Below are 21,594 nucleotides of genomic sequence, written 5' to 3'. Positions count from 1 at the left end.
GCCCAATCGTCATCGTAACTTCTGGTTTTAAGTTGAGAGCAGTTTTGGGACACTTGGACCTTTGACATATCAAAGAAATAATTGCTCTAATTTTTATTAAGTCATTTATCATTATAAAAATGTTGTCATTAACAATATTTTAAAAAATTGATTAACGTAATTATTCATATTTTTAAAAACAATTTTTATTTTAATAAAACATTTCAGATAATATTTTGTACGCACAAAAACACTTTTCCCGATAGATCAGAAGGCAAAGTGTCCCAAAACTGCAAAAACTGTCCCATAATGCATTGCAAATTTCAATGCCAATTATTAGTTTATTGGTAAAAAAAAAAAAAAAATAAGTCAGTAAATATTTGATAAGATTCAAAAGTAAAAGATGACACTACTTACTTCGGAGCCTTCATTACACATTAGTTTAGATGAGTATCTTGATGTAGTTATCTCCATGAAGAAATGGCTTTGACATACAAATCACCTTGTTACGAGAAATGGCGTAGTCAGGACTTTTTCTAATTGGAGACAACTTTCAAGAAGGAAAAAGTTGACGAATGATTGTAAAAAATGTTTTAAAAAGTACAAAAAAAGCATTCAAACCTAAAATATCAGGTCGACCAGCATCACACAGGGGAGGCAAGACTTCTCACTTGGGGGCGCTGCCCCCTCCCACCTGGCTAGGCCCGGTGTCTACGCAACTGGTTACAGGGAATCGAGGGAGTGTGCATTATACTATGAGGTCTCAGGACTTTGAAAATATATATCTATATGTACAAAAGAAACTCGTCTGGTTCAACAGAGCTCAGATGAATGTCTCGTAGCACTATGCATATTAAGGGCGTTTTTACATGACCATGTTTATAGTTGTAGATACAATGACACCATCTCTAAAGGCTACGTTATCATCAGAAACAGATGAGGCACAAACGGAAGGAGGTGTTGTATCAGTTATAATCAGTCGAAACGGAGATACTCGATCCTGTTGCTCAGCCGGTAAGTTATATTGAAATATCACGTCACGTCATGTCAAAAACAAAAACAAAAAACAAACAAACAAACAAACAAAAAAAAACCAGTGGAATCCGGCAACATCCTAGCTTCGATACTGAGCTTCGAGAGAACAGTGTACATAATATATTTTGGGATCTTACTCGTTTTGTAATTGACTGTGACTATCTCTGATCTGACAATCCTATAATGCAATTCCAAATGCTTTCGAAGTAGAAACCAATAAGTATGGCGGGCACAGAAGGAGAGGGCGTACTTTTATTTAGTTAATCCAAATCTTGTTTTGCCTTCCCAACTGACAAAAGATTACCCAAATCAAAGTACGCCCTCTTCTTTGTGCCCGCCATACTTCAAAAAGACTTATTGGTGCAATGTTAAAAGTGAAAGCAACTAAAAAGCAGAACTTAAATTTACTTTATTTGATAGATATCAACACTGATTTAAGCACAGCGACAGACAACGTCGACTTCTCCTTGCCATACGCTAAACTGAATTTCAACCCAGGACAGTATTTACAATACGTCAACTTAATTCTCACAGACGATAACCTGCACGAGCCACGTGAGCGAATAACTTTACAGTTGTACAATTCAGTAGGAGCGACAGTTGTAGATGGAGAGGTGACCGTGACGCTATTGGATGACGATGGTAAGGTAGTAGAAAGATGATGTGTCTTTTTTGTGTTTAGATGACCTTATTTGTCGTAAAAGTAGTGATGTAACAGGATTAATTACCATAGCAATGGTTTTACTCTACTTTTGAATGTATTGCTCTGCACTAGACGCGACGCCGTACATGATAAAGACCTTGATCGTAATTTTATAGAATTTTCACATCATGCTGATCACCCGCACCAGCCCTGTAAGATAAGTGCCTTTGAAAAGAGTGGTATCGTCGTCAATTTATCATTGAGCAGATACATATCTGATGAGTGTATCCTGCTTATAGTGCTGGGCGATACATTCAAAGATATTGCAAACCCATTGTTATGGCAATTGCGTAACTTCTTCTACAGCGATATGTTTTGCAACATAAACTGAAGGAGTTGCATCTTAATGTTAATGGGATGGGCATGACTTCACAGAAAGCTCAGGATATGGGTCGAGCTGTGTTTGATGCCAATTGGCCATAGAAGTAGTGATATAACAGTATTAATTACCATAGCGATGGAATTTGAATGTATTGCTCTGCACTAGACGACATTGCTATGGAAATTAATCATGTTACATCACTACTTCTACGGCGAATACCAACCTTTGATAAAGAAATTAACATACAAGGTTAATTAGATAACAGAGACTCAACAGATTTGGTTGTATTTGTTGTACATATTGGGCTGGTTTGGTAAAATGTTGCACCGTCTTCTAACAAAGGTGATCACAGCCCAATACGTGCAATTGGGCTTGGCGACAAGGAACAACCAAATTTACGAACAAGTTAATTATTGATCCTAACAGCCCTGAGTACTACAAAATACTACATACAACTTTTCTGCGCGTGCGTGCATCCCACGGGATGCGATGACGCAATCACCCTAAGTAATATATAGGCACGCTTTCGTTGGCCCGGCCAGCGAAAGACCCGTGGCTAAGTGTCGCCGACCTAGTGTTTGGCATCCGAGGGGTTTCGGGTTCGAATCCCACCAAGAACAAACAACTTCTTTATTTTATTTTTCTCTCTTTATTCCTTCCTTCTTTCCCTTCCAGTCGACAAAAAGCCCTCTGGGCGTTAGAGTTAAATAACGTAAATAATGAGTAGGATAGATTATCCTTGAATTTAAAAATAAGTACCAACCTATATTTAGCACATAATATATAGTACACATTATACACATGTGTTAAGTTTGAAAAGTACTTTGTATCTGGCTTTCCCCCTCAGATTTGTTCGGGTTTGAAACTACACAATATGTTATTGATGAAGCAAATGGCTCTCAAGATATTATCATCACCAGACAAGGAGAACTCGCTGACACTGTATCTGGGCGTAAGTAATTGCCATTAAAGACATAATGTACAATCATACAATATGAAATTGGTTAAATTTTTTTCAAACCTGCATATTTGTAATGTTTACACATGTCCCAACTTGCACCTAAATGGAGTTGGCCAAATTTGTTGTATTTGTAGGTCAACAGAGAAAATTTCGATATAAAAAAATTATGACTTTATGTCCTCCAAAAGAACTGCATATTAAATGGCCAAAATAACCAGTGGGGTTTCTTTCACTTTACCTTGTTATTTCAGCTTAAAATGGACAGCAACCTTTTCCGGCAGTTATTACTAATATATTATTTCAACATTTTGAATAAAGAATAACAAAATTAAACTTTGACGGAAATCGTACATTAAGGCTTTAAAACATGTATGGTTGTAAATTATATATAAGTATACGTTAGCTCAATCGGGGAGCTGATCGCGGCTGCGACTGTTAATTTTGGTGTGTATAGGGTATGCACTTATTAGCTGCAAGTCTCTGATTGTTGCTAAATGGTTTATTTGGTGTGTCTTAGGCCACAGTGATCAGCGAATTATGTGCTGAAACTTGTGGGTTTATGTCTGTGTGTATCGCTCTATAAACCACTGCAGTTTTTTTTAGATGCCCATTTTATAGGATATCAATCGAAGTGGCTATTGTTCACATCTTGGATTTATTCACAACCCACCCACTCCACACCTAACCAACGAAACCAACAAAGTTTCAACATTTTCCAAAAAACATTTTCGACGTGGAATACCTTTGTTACTTGTATCACCCTAAGTGGTCAAGTCTTAATGATTACCATACTGAGCTTGCTTAATTATCAAATCCATGACTAATCTCATTTAACATATTTTTCTGTCTACAGGTGTAACATTGCAAACCGGAACAGCCCAAGGAATGATTGATTTTGACAATTCGATCCAAGAATTTACGTTCCTCCCTAATATTGAGAAATTATCAGTCATTATAACAGTGTACGATGATAACATAACGGAGGGAGCAGAGATGTTCTCTCTTAATTTGGAGCTGACAAGAGGGCATGGAATCATTGATGAAAATAGAAATACAGTTACTGTGACTATAATTGACGACGAATCTCCACCTCCAACAAGTACGTTATATTATTTGCCTATCATTTGTGAGCCCTTTCGTGTAATTAAACAAAAGAAGATAGACCGACCTTCTGACAAGATGGGAACAATCTCTCCGTATCGGGGCTGAGTTTCAATTTCATCATTTTATTACTTTCGTTTTGATTTGAGATAGATTAAACAAATTATTATATTGAATTATTTAGTATTAGCAATGATTGACACAAATATTTTCTTTGTTCTATCAAAATAAATCACTTTACTGCTTCATAATATTCGACAAGGCATTGCATATAAATCAGAAAATTTTGTCAATTTGCAACAGCCCCACTTTGCTCAAGAGAGGCTGCTATTTATTGGAAGATGCTATCTAAAACATATCACATAATCGCAAGCTCATCAGCTTCTTAGGATTCCTTACTTCATAACTTGGCACATTAGGAAAACCTCTAGGTACATCTACAGGTAAGATTTTTGACTGCAGATATGTGACCTGCTACAACGAAATGAGAATAAAGTCGGAAGTTGGTAGTTTCGAGACATCCTGGCTGCTGTAATGATGTTCTTTGTTTGTCATGCACCTGTACAAGCCAGTAGTATGTCCTTTTGTGAATGGCCTATTGTGCCCCCATTCAAAAAAGGACATACACTATTGCCTTGAGCCATGTGAAAAAGAACACCAACGCAGCAGCCAGGGCGTCTTGAAACTACCAACTTCCGACTTTATTCTCATTTCGTTGTAGCAGGTCACGTATGGAAACACGTACAGCCTCTTGAGGTGTATGGAAAATCGTAAACACCGTGAAGGGCGGGTTACAGAACAAAAAATCTGTGTTTCTGTTTTGCCAAAAATCCTGGAAAGAATCTGTGGTTTTGCAAATAAATCGTTCCTGCTGAATTATATTATCAAGATAATCTATGATAATGTGCAACGAACGAATCATTAATTGCATATCTTTCATTACAGCTGAACCCATGATAATAGGATCTTGCCAGCAGCTTCAGTGTAAAAATGGGGCTTCATGTGGCAACAACAATGGACGATACGTGTGTGAATGCACACAGGGATATCAAGGAGATGATTGCTCAGGTAACATTCAAAAATAGGTTTCTATTTAATTTTGTTTTGTGTCTTTGTTGTGTTTTTGATTTGGTATGATATTGATTGGTGACTAGAATATTGTATGGGACCAATTTCTTTGGGATTAAAGACACACATTATAAGTGACTATTGCTGTTTCAATGTTTTAAGATATAATTTTCCACATTCAAAGTGAGGACTTTTTGGCATAGCGAGCACAAAATCGCTTTGTAAATAGGTGCACTGGATGACAGTCTTTTTGTAGGGGAGGTATGGGCGATTTCATCTCTTTGTATGTGCTAGGCTTTCTTAGAGATAGATGATAAAATGTCCTCACTTTGAAGGTGCGAAACTCAAGATTGTCCTCGCTTTGAATTCCGGGACAGACACACAATACACACGTGTGTATCACAAGTCCTCACTTCGAATGTCCGCGCACGTAGGTGTGTTTTAGCTCTGTTCCTCTATTTGTTTAAGGCATTGCTTTTTATTTCAAATTCCTTTCAGAGCAAACAACAGCAACCTGGTTCAGCACTACTAATATCCTCATCATCGCCGGTGTTGGTATCGTCATCATAGTCATCCTCATCTTAGCTGCATTCTGTTGTTACAAGAAGAGGAAGGCGTCAGTCAAAAGAAGTCGAACCATCTCTCAACAAGGGATAGTTACTAATGATTATCTTACACCAATGGGGCAAAGTAATCCGCAATTCGAACTCTGGGTAAGTGAATCTAGTAGAATCTAATATTATTAATACATAGGTTCGGATAAACAGCTGTCAGGCTACTTGACGTGATGTAATGTGCCTGTTTGGAGTAAAAAGTGAAGGACGTCAAACTTGTAATGGTTCTCTGATTTAAAATATGAAAACACATAATGATTGCTGTTTTCACGACTTTTTGTTGCCTGCAAACAATTTCGAGAAATCTAGACCAAAATTGTGAAAACAGGAAGCACGTCAGGATCTTATTCGTAGTGAGCTCTGCTTACGGTTGAATTCCATCCTACTATAAACTGTGCCCACATAACCCGTGGTCTTGTGCGATTCGCCGAGCGCTGGTAGCGACCGATCAAGGGCAAACGGCTCTGCACTGTAAACAAAATCTAAAACCTCCCCTCTGTACTGTAGTCAATATAACACAATGGGGCGTTTTATAGTTTTCGAGGGCTTGTCAGATGCGGTAATCAGTACAATTATTGGATGTTTCTTGGTATGCCTGTTACTTCCAAAACAATTCGAAGATTGGATTTAGAGAGAAAGTCAAGCACAAAACGCGACAGAATCCTGTAAGGGGCGGCTTCAAAACTCGACCGCCGGTTGACCTACGGTTGATGGCGGTTGAATCATTCCATTGTTTAGAACAATAGAAACCGGCTCCAACCGGACGGAACTGGGTGGACACGGCAGGCAATCGGCGGTCGAGTTTTTAAACCGTCGCTAAACATAAAACACAAGCTAATTGGAAGATGCTATTTCTTGAGGAAAGTTGTGCTTTGTTCTGTAACAATGAGCTATTCCAGTTGAAATCCATACACCCCTATCTAGGACATGACCTTAACCTCCCACACAGGGAGTGTGAATTTCAAAAGGAGTTACCTGAATGGGTGACTCCATTTGAAATCTACACTCCCTGCGTGGAAGATCAAGGTCATGTCTTCCATAGGGAGTGTATGGATTTCAACTGGAGTAGCCCAATGTTTAAGAGTAGCAACTATTTTAAACTGTTGCAATTAGGTAGTTCACAGCATCTTGCGAATGGTAGTGAGCTTGAGCAAAAATTGCATTGATCATTTTATAGTGAGTGTGAAGAAGAATTCAAATATCACAGATATACCTTTCTAGATCCAGTGGTTCTTGAGTTATGTTGCAAAGAGGGCTGAAACAACAACACTTTTGTAAAACGTACATAACTTATTAACAACAATAAATTAAAGGCTTAATGTACGATTTCCTTCAAATTTTGAATTTGTCATTATATACTCAAAATGCTGAAATAAAACTAGTAATAATGATCGGGAATGGTTTCTGTCCATTTTGAGCTGAAATAACGAGGTAACGTGAAAGAAACACTGCTTCTTATTTTGGCCGTTTAACACGCAGTTCTATGGGCGGACATAAAGTCATAATTTCTTGAATTATGACTTTATGTCGAACTTTGCTCTGTTTACCTACAAACACCACAAATTTGGCTGATTCCATTTAGGTGCAAGTTGTGACATGTGTAAACATTACAAATATGCAACAAAATCAGGTTTGAAAACAATTAACCAAATTCATATTATAAGATCGTACATTATGACTTTAAGCAAGTTTTCAAAGTGTATGATTTGTAGAATGAATATAATAATAATATTTTGATTTAGATATTGAAAAATCGATAATAATTATTAATTACAATGTGTTATAATCTTGTACCATCAGGAGGTACCAACACTGGACTCAGAAAGCCGACAGTGTGAGATTCAACGGTCTCGGATACGATTACACGAAGTCATTGGTAGTGGAGCATTCGGTGAGGTGTACCTAGCAACGGCACGTAATATTGGACGGGATAGGGAACTGAGTCACGTGGCTGTCAAAGTATTGAAAGGTAAAGAATACGTCTTCATTGAATAGGATAAGGCCCTTTGCACTTGATTATTAGTTTCCTGTTGAAGATTTTGAAAAAGGGACGAGGTGACTTTTAATTATTAATTATTAATTATTTCTTTATTTAGTTTGAATTATTACAAGCAACTATTGACTCGTTTTGACTAGAGCGGGCATTTAATTATGTCACAACAATATTTGCTTTTATAAATAAGTGAAGGTGGAGTTGTACTCTTTGTTCATTCATCATTATTGTTGATATTATTAAAGTCAGAAAATGGCAAGTAGAAGTAGTTGAAAGTTATTTTAAAGGAGAAAATTAGAAATAAAAATAAAATAATTATTTTGAGATTTTCAATTTTGGACGCGGGCGGTAAACAGGAACTAATAATCAAGTGCGAAGGGCCTAAGTGACTGAAACTAATAAATAATGATAGCTGAAAAAAAAACACCCTAGTGGCATACAGAGTAAACTTGGTATCATATTGCTAGATTAGACAGACATCTACTTTTGCACAAGATTTTGTGCGAATGTAAATTTAACATAATTATCTGTTAATATGAAACGTGTATATATTTAGCAGCGACAAAGAGTTTGTTGCTAGTTCCCTTATGATAACACACAGCTACTATGTTTTGTTGTGGGTACCAACAACTGTCTAATCTGGATTTATCTGCTTTGTAAGAATGAATATATAGTAATATAAAACAGAAAAAAGTTATTCTGCTGACACATTTACCTCAGCATTCAACCTTCGCGTACCGTTTTGTTTCAGATTCAAAAGAACAGTCCAGTGATTTCATGAAAGAATTGAAGTTTTTGCAATCCTTAGATCCGCATCCAAACATCATTGGCTTCATTGGCTGCTGCACGGACAAAGGTAAGTATTCAAGGTTTCATGCAACTTGATTGGTTCCTGCTCGAACGGATTGCATTATGTGACCTGCTCCCACGGAATGAGCGTAAATTCGCAAGTTGATAGCTCTGAGACTTCCTGGCTGCTGAGTTGATGATCTTTGTTTGACACTTAACTGTACATGCTAGTAGTGTGCCTCTGTGAATTGGACAGTCTTCAAACCAGTAGTATGTCCTTTGTAAATGGGATTAACAAAAAGGACATACTACTGGATTGCACAGGTGCGGGTCAAACAAAGAACAACCCAGCGGCCAGAAGGTCTTGAACCTACCAACTTACGATTTTACACTCATTTCGTGGGAGAGCAGGTCACATATTGATAACATGACTGATCTATTCAAAGTACCGGTGATAGAAAAAATAGGAGTAAATTCTACCTTTATTCTCTTATTCATAATAATATTTCTCAAAGATGTTATCAACCTATCATTGAAATAAGAAGTCAATCATCGTTTTAATAACAGTTATATAAAGGTCGTGAAAACGTTCTTAAAAGGTTTTTGTATGAAAAAACATAAAACAACATTTAAAATTGTTGTCTAAATATTTTTGTAATTATATTTTGCAAACATTTTTTGCAAAATATTTTGTCAACTCTTAAATAACATGATTTTGATTTAAACTTTTGATCCAAACACAAAGAAATAATTTCTACCTCGGAATTTTCAGATGGTACTCCATCTTTCATCAGCGAGTGAGGAATTATTTCTTCGTGTTTGGATCAAACGTTTAAATCGAAATCATGATTTATACCAACACAGATGAACTTTCATGAACGTCTTAAATATCATGTTAGAATGTTTTGCATTAAGTTTCAAAAATGTTTTTGGAACGTTATTAAAACGCCAATAAAACGTTTTCTGTAAAAAGTTGTGTGTTTATTGGGTTGGTGACAAGAATAACATTATGACAAACATTATGCAGCATAAAGGGTAACAACATAAACTAAAACAAATCACAACTACAAAAACGTTTTATCAATGTTATTCAGCTTTTGCAACTAATAAGTTTAAGTAATTTTAGTTTAAGAAAGAGCTTCAACCAAGGTCGTGTTTCGAACTCCAACACTCTTCTTTTCAGAACCTTACTACCTTGTGCTAGAGTACGCACCAAACGGAAACTTACGTGAATATCTACATTCCATAAGAAAGGAACCGGGGGAACAGGTGCTACAACCGAAGGAAATAATAGGATTTGCTTTCGATGTTTCTAAAGGAATGGAATATATATCTTCCAAAAATGTAAGCTATTGCTAAGAATGTCCATACACATTATTCAGTATTTTATTTTATGATTTTTCTAATCATCGACGATACAATACAATACAATACAATACAATACAATACAATACAATACAATACAATACAAAGGGCATTTGCGCCATTTCCGAAAGGCTCAGAGGGCATACAACTTTAAATCTTAATACTACATTGTCTTTTGATATATTATCTCTCAAGATAATTATCATCTATATGTTATAGTATTTTAGGTGACGAAATTAAATTTAAAATTAAACCTAAGGTTGTTTCATGCATTTCTTAATAAATCTGTAGAAATAGCGAATGTAAACGTAACCTAGTTATGTCAAAATGTGACATTGAAATAATATCCTTTTGTTTTTGTTGCTCATAAAGTGCGTTCATCGAGACTTGGCGACAAGAAATATTTTACTTGGTAAGGAAAATGTGTGTAAACTCAGCGATTTTGGGTTAGCGAGAGACATGGAAACAAAGCACCAATATGAGATGAAATCCGATGTAAGTTTAAAGATGTATTTGTGAATGACAAAGTCTTTCCAAAATATCTTCTTTAGGATGTAGATGTAAGTTAAAGAGGTGTGAATGACAATTACTTTCCAAAATATATTCAAACAGAAAATACATGTAAATTCCAAAATACTCATATTAAACCTCAACTACATCATGAAGACGATCTTCTTTAGGATGCAGATTATCTCGTTATTAAATCCAATCAACCCAACTTGAAAGTGAAATTGGTTATTTAAAGAAAGTCTCCGGCAATCACAACATTATGCCCGATGAAGCTTGAAAGGTGGATCATTTTCAAAACGACTTCTTATTTTGTTCAAATCAGGGTATACAAGATGTGTGATGAGCTTAATCATAGCGTACACGTGTATGGCAAGCTAAAAGGCCCATTACGTATTGCGACAACGCGTTGCTTTCGAAAGCAACGCGTTGCTAAGCCAGCCAATAGATATAGAGCTTTTAGCAACACGTTGCTTTCCCCAAAGCAACGCGTTGCTTTCGCCTTCTGAAAGCAACGCGTTGCTTTCGCAAACAACACGTTGTTGTCATTCTTTACGTCTTGTGGCGACAACCAATCACAGCGACTCTTACAGGATACACACAAGCATGCAAGAAACTCTTTATAAGCTTATATATTGTTCTCATAATATCTGTGAAATTTTACGCCTGAAATGGATTTCGTTTTATGATATGAACAAATTAATATTGTTGCTCAAGGAATTTCTCAGACTGAGTATTTAGGTCTACATACAATTGAGTGTCCAATTATAGTGTGATACACGCAAAACACAAAACATGTAACAACTAGTACCACTAAGGCGGGAAGGACATAACCAACAGCTCTTCAAAGCGCCGATATGATTGGCTAATCAAAAACTCGGCTTGGGCGCCCCTGAGTTGAGTATGTAAGCAACGCGTTGCTTTGGGAAAGCAACGCGTTGCTTGTGAAAGCAACGCGTTGCTAAAAGCTCTATTTCTATTGGCTGGCTTAGCAACGCGTTGCTTTCGAAAGCAACGCGTTGTCGCAATACGTAATGGGGCTTTTGGCTTGCCATACACGTAAGGTCATATTGATAAGGTACTCATTGATATTTTGTTATGGTCAATTTCGTTTCAGAGTCGAGTACCTGTCCGTTGGCTAGCTCCTGAATCCATCAAAGACAACAAGTATTCAATTAAGACGGACGTCTGGTCCTTCGGTATAGTTCTATGGGAACTAGTTACTATGGGTGAGTTTGCAAACATCTTAATCGAAGACCCAATGTCATGGTCCTTCGGTATAGTTCTATGGGAAATAGTAACTATGGGTGAGTTTGCAAACACTTTATTTTTTTAAATTGATTTTATGTCAAATAATGCTTAGAAAATTGATGGCCTTTTTTCAAAATTAAAAACAGGGAAAATATGACACAACATCCAATGGGGGAGTAGCACAAAACATATAAGCAAAGTTTATTTTGGAATTAAACACACACATGATGTTTGAAATTTTGTTAAATTGTAAACATATTTACAAACACATTTTTTGCAGTGCAATATTTGTCACCTATTATAGACGAATTCAATTTCGCGCATTCCACACATTGGTACCAATCCCACCCAAATGAATTCCGACCATCACTTGGCACTTTGGATTGATCTTTAGACGAATCCGACGAGCCAAGTGATGGTCAGAATTCAGTCGTCCATTACTGGGTCCCGTCTGCACCAAACTGATGTTGTTAAATTGTATTGTATTGTAAACTTTCATCATTCTTTTGTCTACGTGTAACACGGGTGATAGAATGCAGTTTAATATCCCCGCCAAGGCCACATCATTTCATAGTTTAGGTGGGATAGACCTAAGGGGGACCCAACTATTGCTGCCAATGAGGTGTAGGAATGCGTGAAATTGGATTGGTCTATAGCCAACAATCTTTATCTATTCATTTGACAACATAACAGGTGCTCATCCTTACGCAGGAATGAATGCTAAACAGGTGGTAAAGATGGTATGCGATGGAGAACGTCTGGATAAACCGGACCACTGCAACGATGCTATGTGAGTATATAGAATTTGAGCTACATAGGGTTAGGAGTTCAGGGGAGGGGACTGCTATATTACCATACATGTTATGAATCCTTGAATACATTAATATGGTTTTAATCATAATTTGAGCAAGTTTGTATAAATTTGATCATAATGTAAAGTTTGATGACCTTTTCCCGCCAAAAGCTACTCCGGTTCAATTTCATGTATTTGCGTGTGACTATGAATTCAACTATATGGTATATCCCCTTGTTTGAGGGAATCTAGATCACACGCTACAGTAGAGTGGGAGACAAGGATACACTGTAAAAATGGTATCTTGGCAAAAGACACTTTATGTGTCATCAATTCGGAGACATGTATCTATTTAGACACAAAGTCATGTCTCTGTACAAGATATGTTCAAATGTAACGTCTCTTTGCAAAACACAAGACACTTCGGGTTTCTGAGACGTGTCTTTTGTCATCAATTGGGAGACATGTCCGGCAGGAAGACGTGTCTTTGTGTCTTAGATTATGTTTTTATTGGTTCTATTTTCTTTTATTTCTATTGTTCAAGACACGTCTATTGCCAAGACATGTCTTACATATGACGCCATTTGTGGCAGAGAACGGGAGAAAGAGAACCATGGAAAAGAGGGGGAGAGATACCAGGGAATGGGAGGAAGAGCGAGACAAAGCTTCTACCATTTTATTGACAAACCAATGGGATTACCTTACTTTACGACAATAAAGGGATACAATAGTAAAAACATTGTGCTTGGATGTTAATATTTGCAGTCAAGCTTTTTCGTACATTACCTGTTTTTTATTCCGATTTTTTGAATAACGAGTTTTCTATTGGTCTTATCTTTCAGATACAATTTTATGCTGAAGTGCTGGAATGATAATCCCAAGAGAAGGCCCGATTTCCACGATATACGGACACAGCTTGAAATCATGAAGGCTGATGCTAACGTATGTTTATCTTTTCTTCGTTCTGTTTGTCTCTCTGTTTGTATGTAATTAATCAGACAGCTAAAAAAAACACCAGTGATTTTTGCCATGCATATCCTAAACAAAAACAGATAATAATTAGAAAACACAGCCAATAACTGCATATTTTAGCTCGGATTTAAGACCCCAGATTTAAGATCGTTCACGAAATAAAGACTCGATGACCCAAAAGCCAAAGGAAGATGTAAAGTTGAAGTTTGCTCCATTGCAATTTGTACACAAAGCGGCCTCGAACAAGATAACCAGTGCCGTGCTTTCCATTGATTAGAACATAAATATGCAACTTTTGATTCCGTTACTTTCTTTTAGATCAACGTGTCTATAATTATCAACCAATTACAACAATTGAGGTCATAAATCAGAGCTAAAGGGTACTGACATCGTCTTTGTTTAGGATATAGAGTGGTGAACAATAAGGATTACGGGTATCGTAATTCCTTTGCGGTTTGTAGTCCTATACAGTCAGTAATACAATGTTGGGCCAACGTTGGTAATGTTCGGCACCATCGGCAGCTGTCGGCATCAGCAAGCCAACGTTGGGCCAAATGAAAATAAAAATGATTAGTTAACCAACATTGGTTCATCATCACAGAGTGAAGCAGTGTTATGCGGCTTATACACGTTCAATTTGATTGATAGACCCTAGATACAAGAGTGGTACACGTCAATAGTTATTTTATTGCCCAACCGTCAATAAAATCAAACTAGATTAGATCTCTTCAATAATAGTTGAAGAGAAATATTATTTTGTATCCAATCCAGCATTATAGGGTACCCAATATTGATCAATCAAATTGATCGTGTATGGCCCGCATTTGGCTATTGATGGTTAGCCCGGAAAAAACGACGTGGGCCAGGTCATTAAGGTACATTGCCCAAGCGCTGGCCTAACACTATAGCTGACAAGTAATACAAAATCTGTTGTCTGTTTTCGCCAGTATACAATAATCACCACTGACCGTGTCTTTTTTCCTTCATAACAACTTTAATGTAGGTTGACAGCAGTTTTTTACTGTTCCTTTGCAGGGATATCTGAAAATGAAGGGCCTAAACAAAGGAAGCTATGTGTATTTAGAACGTCAGAAGTGGGAGAAGAACACCAAAGAAACGGTCTAATTAAATGGAGGCAGCTATATGCATAAAGCGCCAGAAAGGGCAGAAAAGTTCAAATACAACGGTCTAACTCTAATTAAATGGAGGAAGCTATACGTGTATAATCTAGAACGCCAGAAATGGCAGTACACAAATGAAAGGGTCTAACGCCAATCAATTGGACTAAGATATACGTGTTCAATATAGAGCGTCATTTATCACAGAAGGGCACAGATGAAACGGTCTAATTAAAGAGAGGAAGTTATACATGAAATAATATACGGTAGAGGGCCAGAAAAGGCAGAAGAACAGATAAAGATATTGCATAAGGAAAGGAAAATCGATGTTAAAGATAATTAAAAAAATGTATTTGTGTATTCGTCCCAACTATTCATAATCGATTTTTTTGGAAAAGTCAAAAGGGGGAGGACAAGTGAGTGTTGGTACCCATTCATGTGGTACCTTTTAAATACGGTCAAAAAGCTTCCTCCTCCATGAACCGTTTGCTAATTTCCATTTAATAACTATGAACAGAGAAGATGTGCTATGATCTATTCAGGAGATCCATCTATAAAATATCCTATAACATTTCATCAATTTATATCTATGGTTTTATTTCTCTGGTTTTTAAACATTATGAGCCCGTTGCTAAAGTTTAAGTATAAAATATGTACTTCCCTGATTTAGGGGATGGCCATGGCGTGTACTCAGGTGTACCATGTAGAGTACAGTTTACAGTAACAAGTGATAGAGGGTATTCTAATATAAACCCAGTTTAGGCCAGCTACGATCAACTACAGTGATTAGTGGTAGGTGTCGTTTGATTTATGATTACAAATGAATTGGCACATGGTTTCTGATATGTTAAAAACTGATTGGTCTGCTTTAGTCTTTTTGGTATTATCAACAATTTGGTATGTGCAAAGGAGAGGGGATATGACATTCATAACCAGAGATATAGCAAAGTTAATATTTTAATGGCGGCCATTTTGAAATCCAAGATGGCTGTCCTATATATGCAGCACTTTAAGAATTGCCAACATGGTTTTTCATGTACTTTGGTACCTAATTTTCATATTTAGATATATAGGTGGTATGTTCTAATATTAACGTCACACGGGATTACATAGTTCCCCTGACTAATAATTTGGCAGGCCGAGGGCCGGGGCCCTTCCGACAGGCCGGGGATGCATTTTGAAAACTTATTTTGGTTGTAAACAAAATATATGATAAGTTATAATTGGACAACAATACAAGAATTCCAAGAGTAAGAAAATCGTATTAGGCTACATATAGTATTGAAGTAACATAAACAAAAAATCAAAGAAGCTTTTAGATAGGCTATTTACCACATTTCCCGTATTTTTATGACCACCACTTGTTAAGATCGCTTTTGTTACGTATTTTTTGGTGGCACAGTAAATCTCAATATATGAAATAAATTACTGTCTGCGAACTGTGATTCAACACAAACAATCATGCATTTATACGTAAACAGTTATTGTTTAAAAACCGTGAACCGTGGCACATAACAGTACAGCTCCACTTCCCAAGGCTCTCCTTGCTGGACTGGTTCATGATCATCTATTTATGGCGTTGCGGGTTTGGGGTTTTATTTTGCTACATAGTGGAATAAATGTACCACTGAGGTCCCGGGTTCAAGCCCCGGCGCGGCCCAAGGACTCATGTGCACTTGGTTTATCCCGATCCATGCTCGCTCTCGCAGGTTTTCTCCGGGATCTCCGGTTTCCTCCTGCTTTCAAAATCGGTGATTAGTTGTTTCGTTATCAAAAACTTCCTTCACCCAATGGAATTTGGGGAGCTGCAGAAAATGGGTGGATGTTACAATCTAAGTGTGGATAGGTTTACGCCGGGTTCGGCTGCAACTAGCCTAGTTGATGCGATCTGATTGTGATGATTCACCACGCAGCGAAATTACAGCGCTTTGAATCCTCTGGAAAAAGCGCTATATAAATTCCGAAATTTATTTATTTATTATTATTTATAACATATTAAAATAAAGTGGGTAATGGTGAATCCAACGGACGAGGACCCAAAACACATCACGGATCAATAAATGATACAAGAGGATACCTTGAATATGAACAACTGAAAAGAAAGAGAGTAAGGTATTAGTGTATGTAATTGGTGCAATATATTGCCATAATTGCTCAGAATGTGGTAAAAGCACCAAACTTGGCACAGTTGTTCTTTGGGCTCTACTGATCATTTCTAGGGGTAGTGCCAAAAATAGCAAAGTGTCACTTAGCAACCGTTGCTAGGGTAGGGAATTACCTTAGTAACCAGCTAATTGGACCTTTTTAGTCCCTTTTAAACGAATTCGATCGGTTGATAATAATGTTTCAGGACATCAGAACTATCAGCAGACTATTCTAAGGTCATTAAAAATCTAAAGAAGCCCTAGCAACAGTTGCTAGGCAACAAATTACCTAGCAACAATTGTTTAAAGTTATATTAGTCTACATTATAAGGCAAATCTATGTAACTGGCTAGGAACTATATATACTATTGAGCAAAATAATATAACTTTCAGCCAGTTAGCTGGTTAGTTGGAATAATAGTGTGAAATTTACTATATTCATATTACATATTCTGCTGATACTTGAAGGCATCAGCACATTCAAAGTTAGTATCCAGTCATTTTCAAGTTCATATGACCTTAAGACTGTTTGCGGACCTTGCCACAGTTAGGCATTGTCACAATCCCTTGCATGTGCAATATACAGTGCATTTTAAGAGTGCCCTTACACATTTACAGTCTCTACATCTGCTCCTACATGCACACTTCAGCAACTCTGGTCAAGACACTCCAGTATCTGGCAAATGTGTCCACTACAACCCCGGTCAGCAGGCGATGGCATTTGACGATATGGTACCGTAATACTAGCCCAGATATGTCCACCTTGCAAGACTGCTCTTCTGATATGTTGCTGTATAGCAGCCCTGGTGGGAGGAAGAGATGACATCTGATGGCCTTTGTGTGTGAACAGGAAAGAGAAGCTTTCGAACTTTCATTGATAGAGGTGCATATTGCTGTCCTGTCATAGTGAAGTATAGTGAAATACTACAATGAAGCTCCTGTCTCTTCAGATATTTGCTCAATGCAAAGTTCTGCTCTTCCTAGCTGTGGCAGAGCAGCTACTGCAAGCACAACTATGTAAGTATCTACTGTTCGAACGAGGGTCCTTTGAAAGCCCAGCATGATGGCATCTGCAACGTGTACCATGATTCTGGAATCTGCTTCCTCATGGTTGCAAGGAGCTAAGTTAGTCATGTCTCGAGAAAGGGGTCGAGCAGAGTGCAGTGTCGCCATTGGTAACAACGAGAGACTTTTCTGCAGTTGCACTTGTGATAAGTTCACTGTTAAAGAGTTTGAACAACTCTGTCTTGTTCTCGTTCAAGTGGATGAACGGTTTCCAGTTCCTTGGTACGGGACTAGACAACTCCAAAAATCTTCCTTGAGTTGGTCCTGTTCTACGCTTTTCTCTGGTTTGTGATTTTAGACTGTTGCCGAAGTACTGCTTCCACACAATGTCTACTCTTTGAGCCTGATTTTGTTCCCTCTGGATGTAAGGAACAAACACCTTAGCAGTGTAGTCACCAAATACCTTGCATCAGACAGGTTTCAGAATGCTGACGAGTACCGCACCGTCCATTATGCTCACATCAGTTCTTGGCCTTGCATTATATGTAGTTTCCACGTATTGCTCAAGACAATGCATAAGGTGAGACTTCTGCAACGGCAAACGATGCTGCCCATAAGAAGATAGAGATGATGGAAATGGGTGGTTCTCGTGGCCGAAAAGTTGTCCAGGTCACCATCTCTTGTCTGGCATGCAATATACTGCCTTGAGAAGAGAGAAGATTCACTTTGGAGAAGGTTGACCTTTGAACCTGCCTTATTAGAGCGTTGTGCTTGCTTATATCACCTTGTATCTGGTGATGGGAGCTGTTATTGGCTTGTTATTTGTCTCAAACGCTCCTCCACATAGCTTGCATACTGCTCTTGTATGGATGTGAGTCACTCAATTGATTCCTTATCCATTATGTCCCTTTAGTGTAGTCTGAGAATGTCTGAACTCTCCTCCTCAAATGGCTTTCCCATGTCATCGATTACATCCACCAGTGAAGTAAGATGTTAGCTCATGGTGGTTTGTTTGACTGGCATTCTCTCTCTTTGCTACAATGGATGCTTCAAACTCAGAAATGATGCGAATGAGTTCTGGCCCAGCTACAGCCCATCGCAAAAGAGCGTCTCCATCCTTTATTATTCCACCTTCATCTTTCATCACTCCATTATTTTGCTGATGGCCATGGTCAAGGAGAATTTTCTCTGAGACTTGGCCAGAACGAACTTGCCATTCCGGAATAAAATCAGGATGGATTGCATCGAGGATACACATATCTCTTACATGAAAAGACATCCATCGGGCATAGCGTGTGTGGTTTAGACTGAAGAACCAAGGTGTCCGCTTGGTTAGTGTGTGTACGTACAGATCAACTCAAGTGCTGTGTACCAGTATAGGAACTGAGGATGCTTATCCCTCCGTCGTGCACACCAGCAGCTGAAACTGTCGGGGGACCTTAGGGAGGTCATCCAAAAACACATCGTATGCTTTCCTCATGAGGATATGTAATGCACAAGCAGTATTAAACTTGATGGGCATGTCGGGCACGGGTGACATGGGAGGCTTTCAGGAACGATTCAGCAATTCCTGGAGTTGCAATTTCTGCCTCTTGAAGAGCTTCCACCCAACCACTACCTTCCAACCAGTGGCCAAAGACTTTGTTGGCGGTCATCTCTGTATGCAGCCCCCAAAAAGCAGTACAAACTTGTCTTCGCCATACAGATTGTCCATGGACCATTGTAGCTGCTTCATTTTGGCAAAGAGAGATTGGTCAACTGTTATCACTGGAGTCTGACCAGGGTTGGTATATTGCACAGCGGCGTAAATTATGTCAAAGCAGTAACGCAACATTGAAGGAGAACTTACTTCTTCAGCAAAGAGGGCAGCATTGCATTTATAGAAGGCAAGATATTTGGTTCTAGTAGATGGCTGGCATGATATGCTGCCTAAGATATGTTGGACTCAGTGGATATTACTTAGATTCTCGCAGGATGAGGTCATGTTATCAGCAGTAAGAGGAACGTATAGACATCTCTTGAAGGTAGACCTGCAGGCTTTATTTCACTATAAGAAAGAGGCAAGTCCTTCACCTTTCTCTGCCCTTCTGAGGTGTAATATGATGGCTACAGATGCTAGTATCACAATATAAATGGAGATACATAATATACATATTAAAAACAATCGGAGACCATACTGTTGCACTGGTTGCTAGGGAAATATGTTAATTTGTAATGGTTGCTAGGGAAAATAGTGTCTAGTAACTGTAAAAACCTATTAAAAGTGCTCCAAATGCATGTAAACATGCAGATTGATATGTTAGGCATAAGAATACAGGAGTATCTGCCATATAATATGGTCTCTGACCACCGTATATGTTGGTTTCTATGCAAAATATGTTGCCTAGCAACCGTTGCTAAGGAACACAGAATTCAAATTGGCACTACCCCTGAAAATGTTTGTAATGTTGTTACGAGTACTTGTGCCAAGTTTCATGCTTTTACCACATTCTGAGCAATTTTTACACCAATTACATACACTATTGTTGTTTGTTTGGTCTGCTTATATGTGCACAGTGATTTTCATCACTTTTACACTTATGTACTGTTTTCCTGACACTTCTGTGGGCTAATTGACAATTTTTGGCAATCGAACTTTGCCTGTAATAACATTGGTTGTTTGGTTCTCCATGCTGCTTATGTGCACAGTGATTTTCATCACTTGTTCCAGTGCATTTTTGTATTCCAATTGATCCCTGTTGTTTTTGCAGGTTTATCACTTCTATGGGCAATTTGGTAATTTTTGGCTATCGAACTTTACTTACTTATATGCCTACATTTGTTGTTTTTGTCCCCCTCTGCATACCGTCTAGTCTGTATTTTGTTTCCCCACATCAAGTTGGTATACCTTGCTCTCTTTTTTTTCAATTGAAATATTGTTCTTTTCAATCATACAATTGACATATAGGGATTATAACGCCGAATGGGTCATCAAAAATTAATATCATACATAGAGGTCAAATTTAAAAATGGTCCGATTGCATCGAAACTGGTCCCAAATTACTCCCCTAAACATTAGGGTCTCGAGCATATACCAGCGACTGGATAAAAAATAAAGTAACTTCCACAGCAACAGAAAACTATCAACTACATTCGTAAAACTATCTTGAGTATTAAGCATGTTCGCGGCGTGGTCCGCGGGTTGCAGATCAATACATTTTAATTTCGACGATCCAGAGCTGGGTATGATGGGTCCACCATGGCATCTGGTGCACAGTGTCATCGCCCCGATATCGTCATGGCAGAAATCGCCATGGTAGGTTGAATCCACCGCCACGCATGGCCATTTTGTATCGACCTGTAAATAGTTTTGAGTCGCATAATTAGCCGAAGGACATCTGACTAAGGCTACTGACAATAGCCCCGATTAGGCCGGTGACTGACCTCGCTGTGTGTGAGTCGAGCATGGTACGCCATAGGTCATATGCTTTTAGACTACCTCCACGATTGGCCTATACACTGCGCTATATAATTCGTCACATATAAATCAGAATTGTTGTCAGTTTGTGACTCAAGACGCAAGCTTCTTTCTCAAGAAGCAAGCTAACGACTATCATATCTGTTCAAAATATATATTCAAGTGCAAGGAATCATATCTGGTTTCTTTATACGAAATCATTTACTGGAGATATTCATCATTTTCTACCCCGGTATCCAAAGATTTTTGTCTCATATCAAACTCATGCATAGCACATTCACGTGTATCGATCCCGGGTATTTCAGCTGTACCAAGTAATTATTAGCCAGGCGATGTCGGTGTGCGGGAATTGTTGTGCCCTTTTTTTTATTCCGCTGAAAACCAAATTATGATTGGTGCGCTGCCCACGCAGTCATT

At 38.1% G+C, this 21,594-nt stretch overlaps 1 protein-coding gene across 1 annotated transcript; it reads left to right on the top strand.

Moving 5' to 3' along the window:
* Positions 1 to 800: 800 nt before the first annotated feature.
* LOC140144228 (uncharacterized) lies at positions 801 to 15,875 on the top strand. The gene is made up of 14 exons (XM_072166045.1): positions 801 to 993; positions 1,435 to 1,656; positions 2,887 to 2,991; positions 3,854 to 4,099; positions 5,047 to 5,169; positions 5,668 to 5,882; positions 7,584 to 7,752; positions 8,528 to 8,632; positions 9,749 to 9,909; positions 10,303 to 10,425; positions 11,555 to 11,666; positions 12,382 to 12,478; positions 13,324 to 13,423; positions 14,489 to 15,875. The coding sequence occupies exons 1-14, from the start codon at positions 849 to 851 to the stop codon at positions 14,576 to 14,578; spliced, it is 2,013 nt and encodes a 670-aa protein (XP_072022146.1). The 5' UTR covers positions 801 to 848; the 3' UTR covers positions 14,579 to 15,875.
* The last annotated feature ends 5,719 nt before the right edge of the window (positions 15,876 to 21,594 follow it).

This window comes from Amphiura filiformis, unplaced genomic scaffold, assembly GCF_039555335.1.
Source record: "Amphiura filiformis unplaced genomic scaffold, Afil_fr2py scaffold_45, whole genome shotgun sequence".
Lineage (NCBI taxonomy): Eukaryota > Metazoa > Echinodermata > Ophiuroidea > Amphilepidida > Amphiuridae > Amphiura > Amphiura filiformis.
This window is presented reverse-complemented; position numbering and strand designations above follow the sequence as displayed.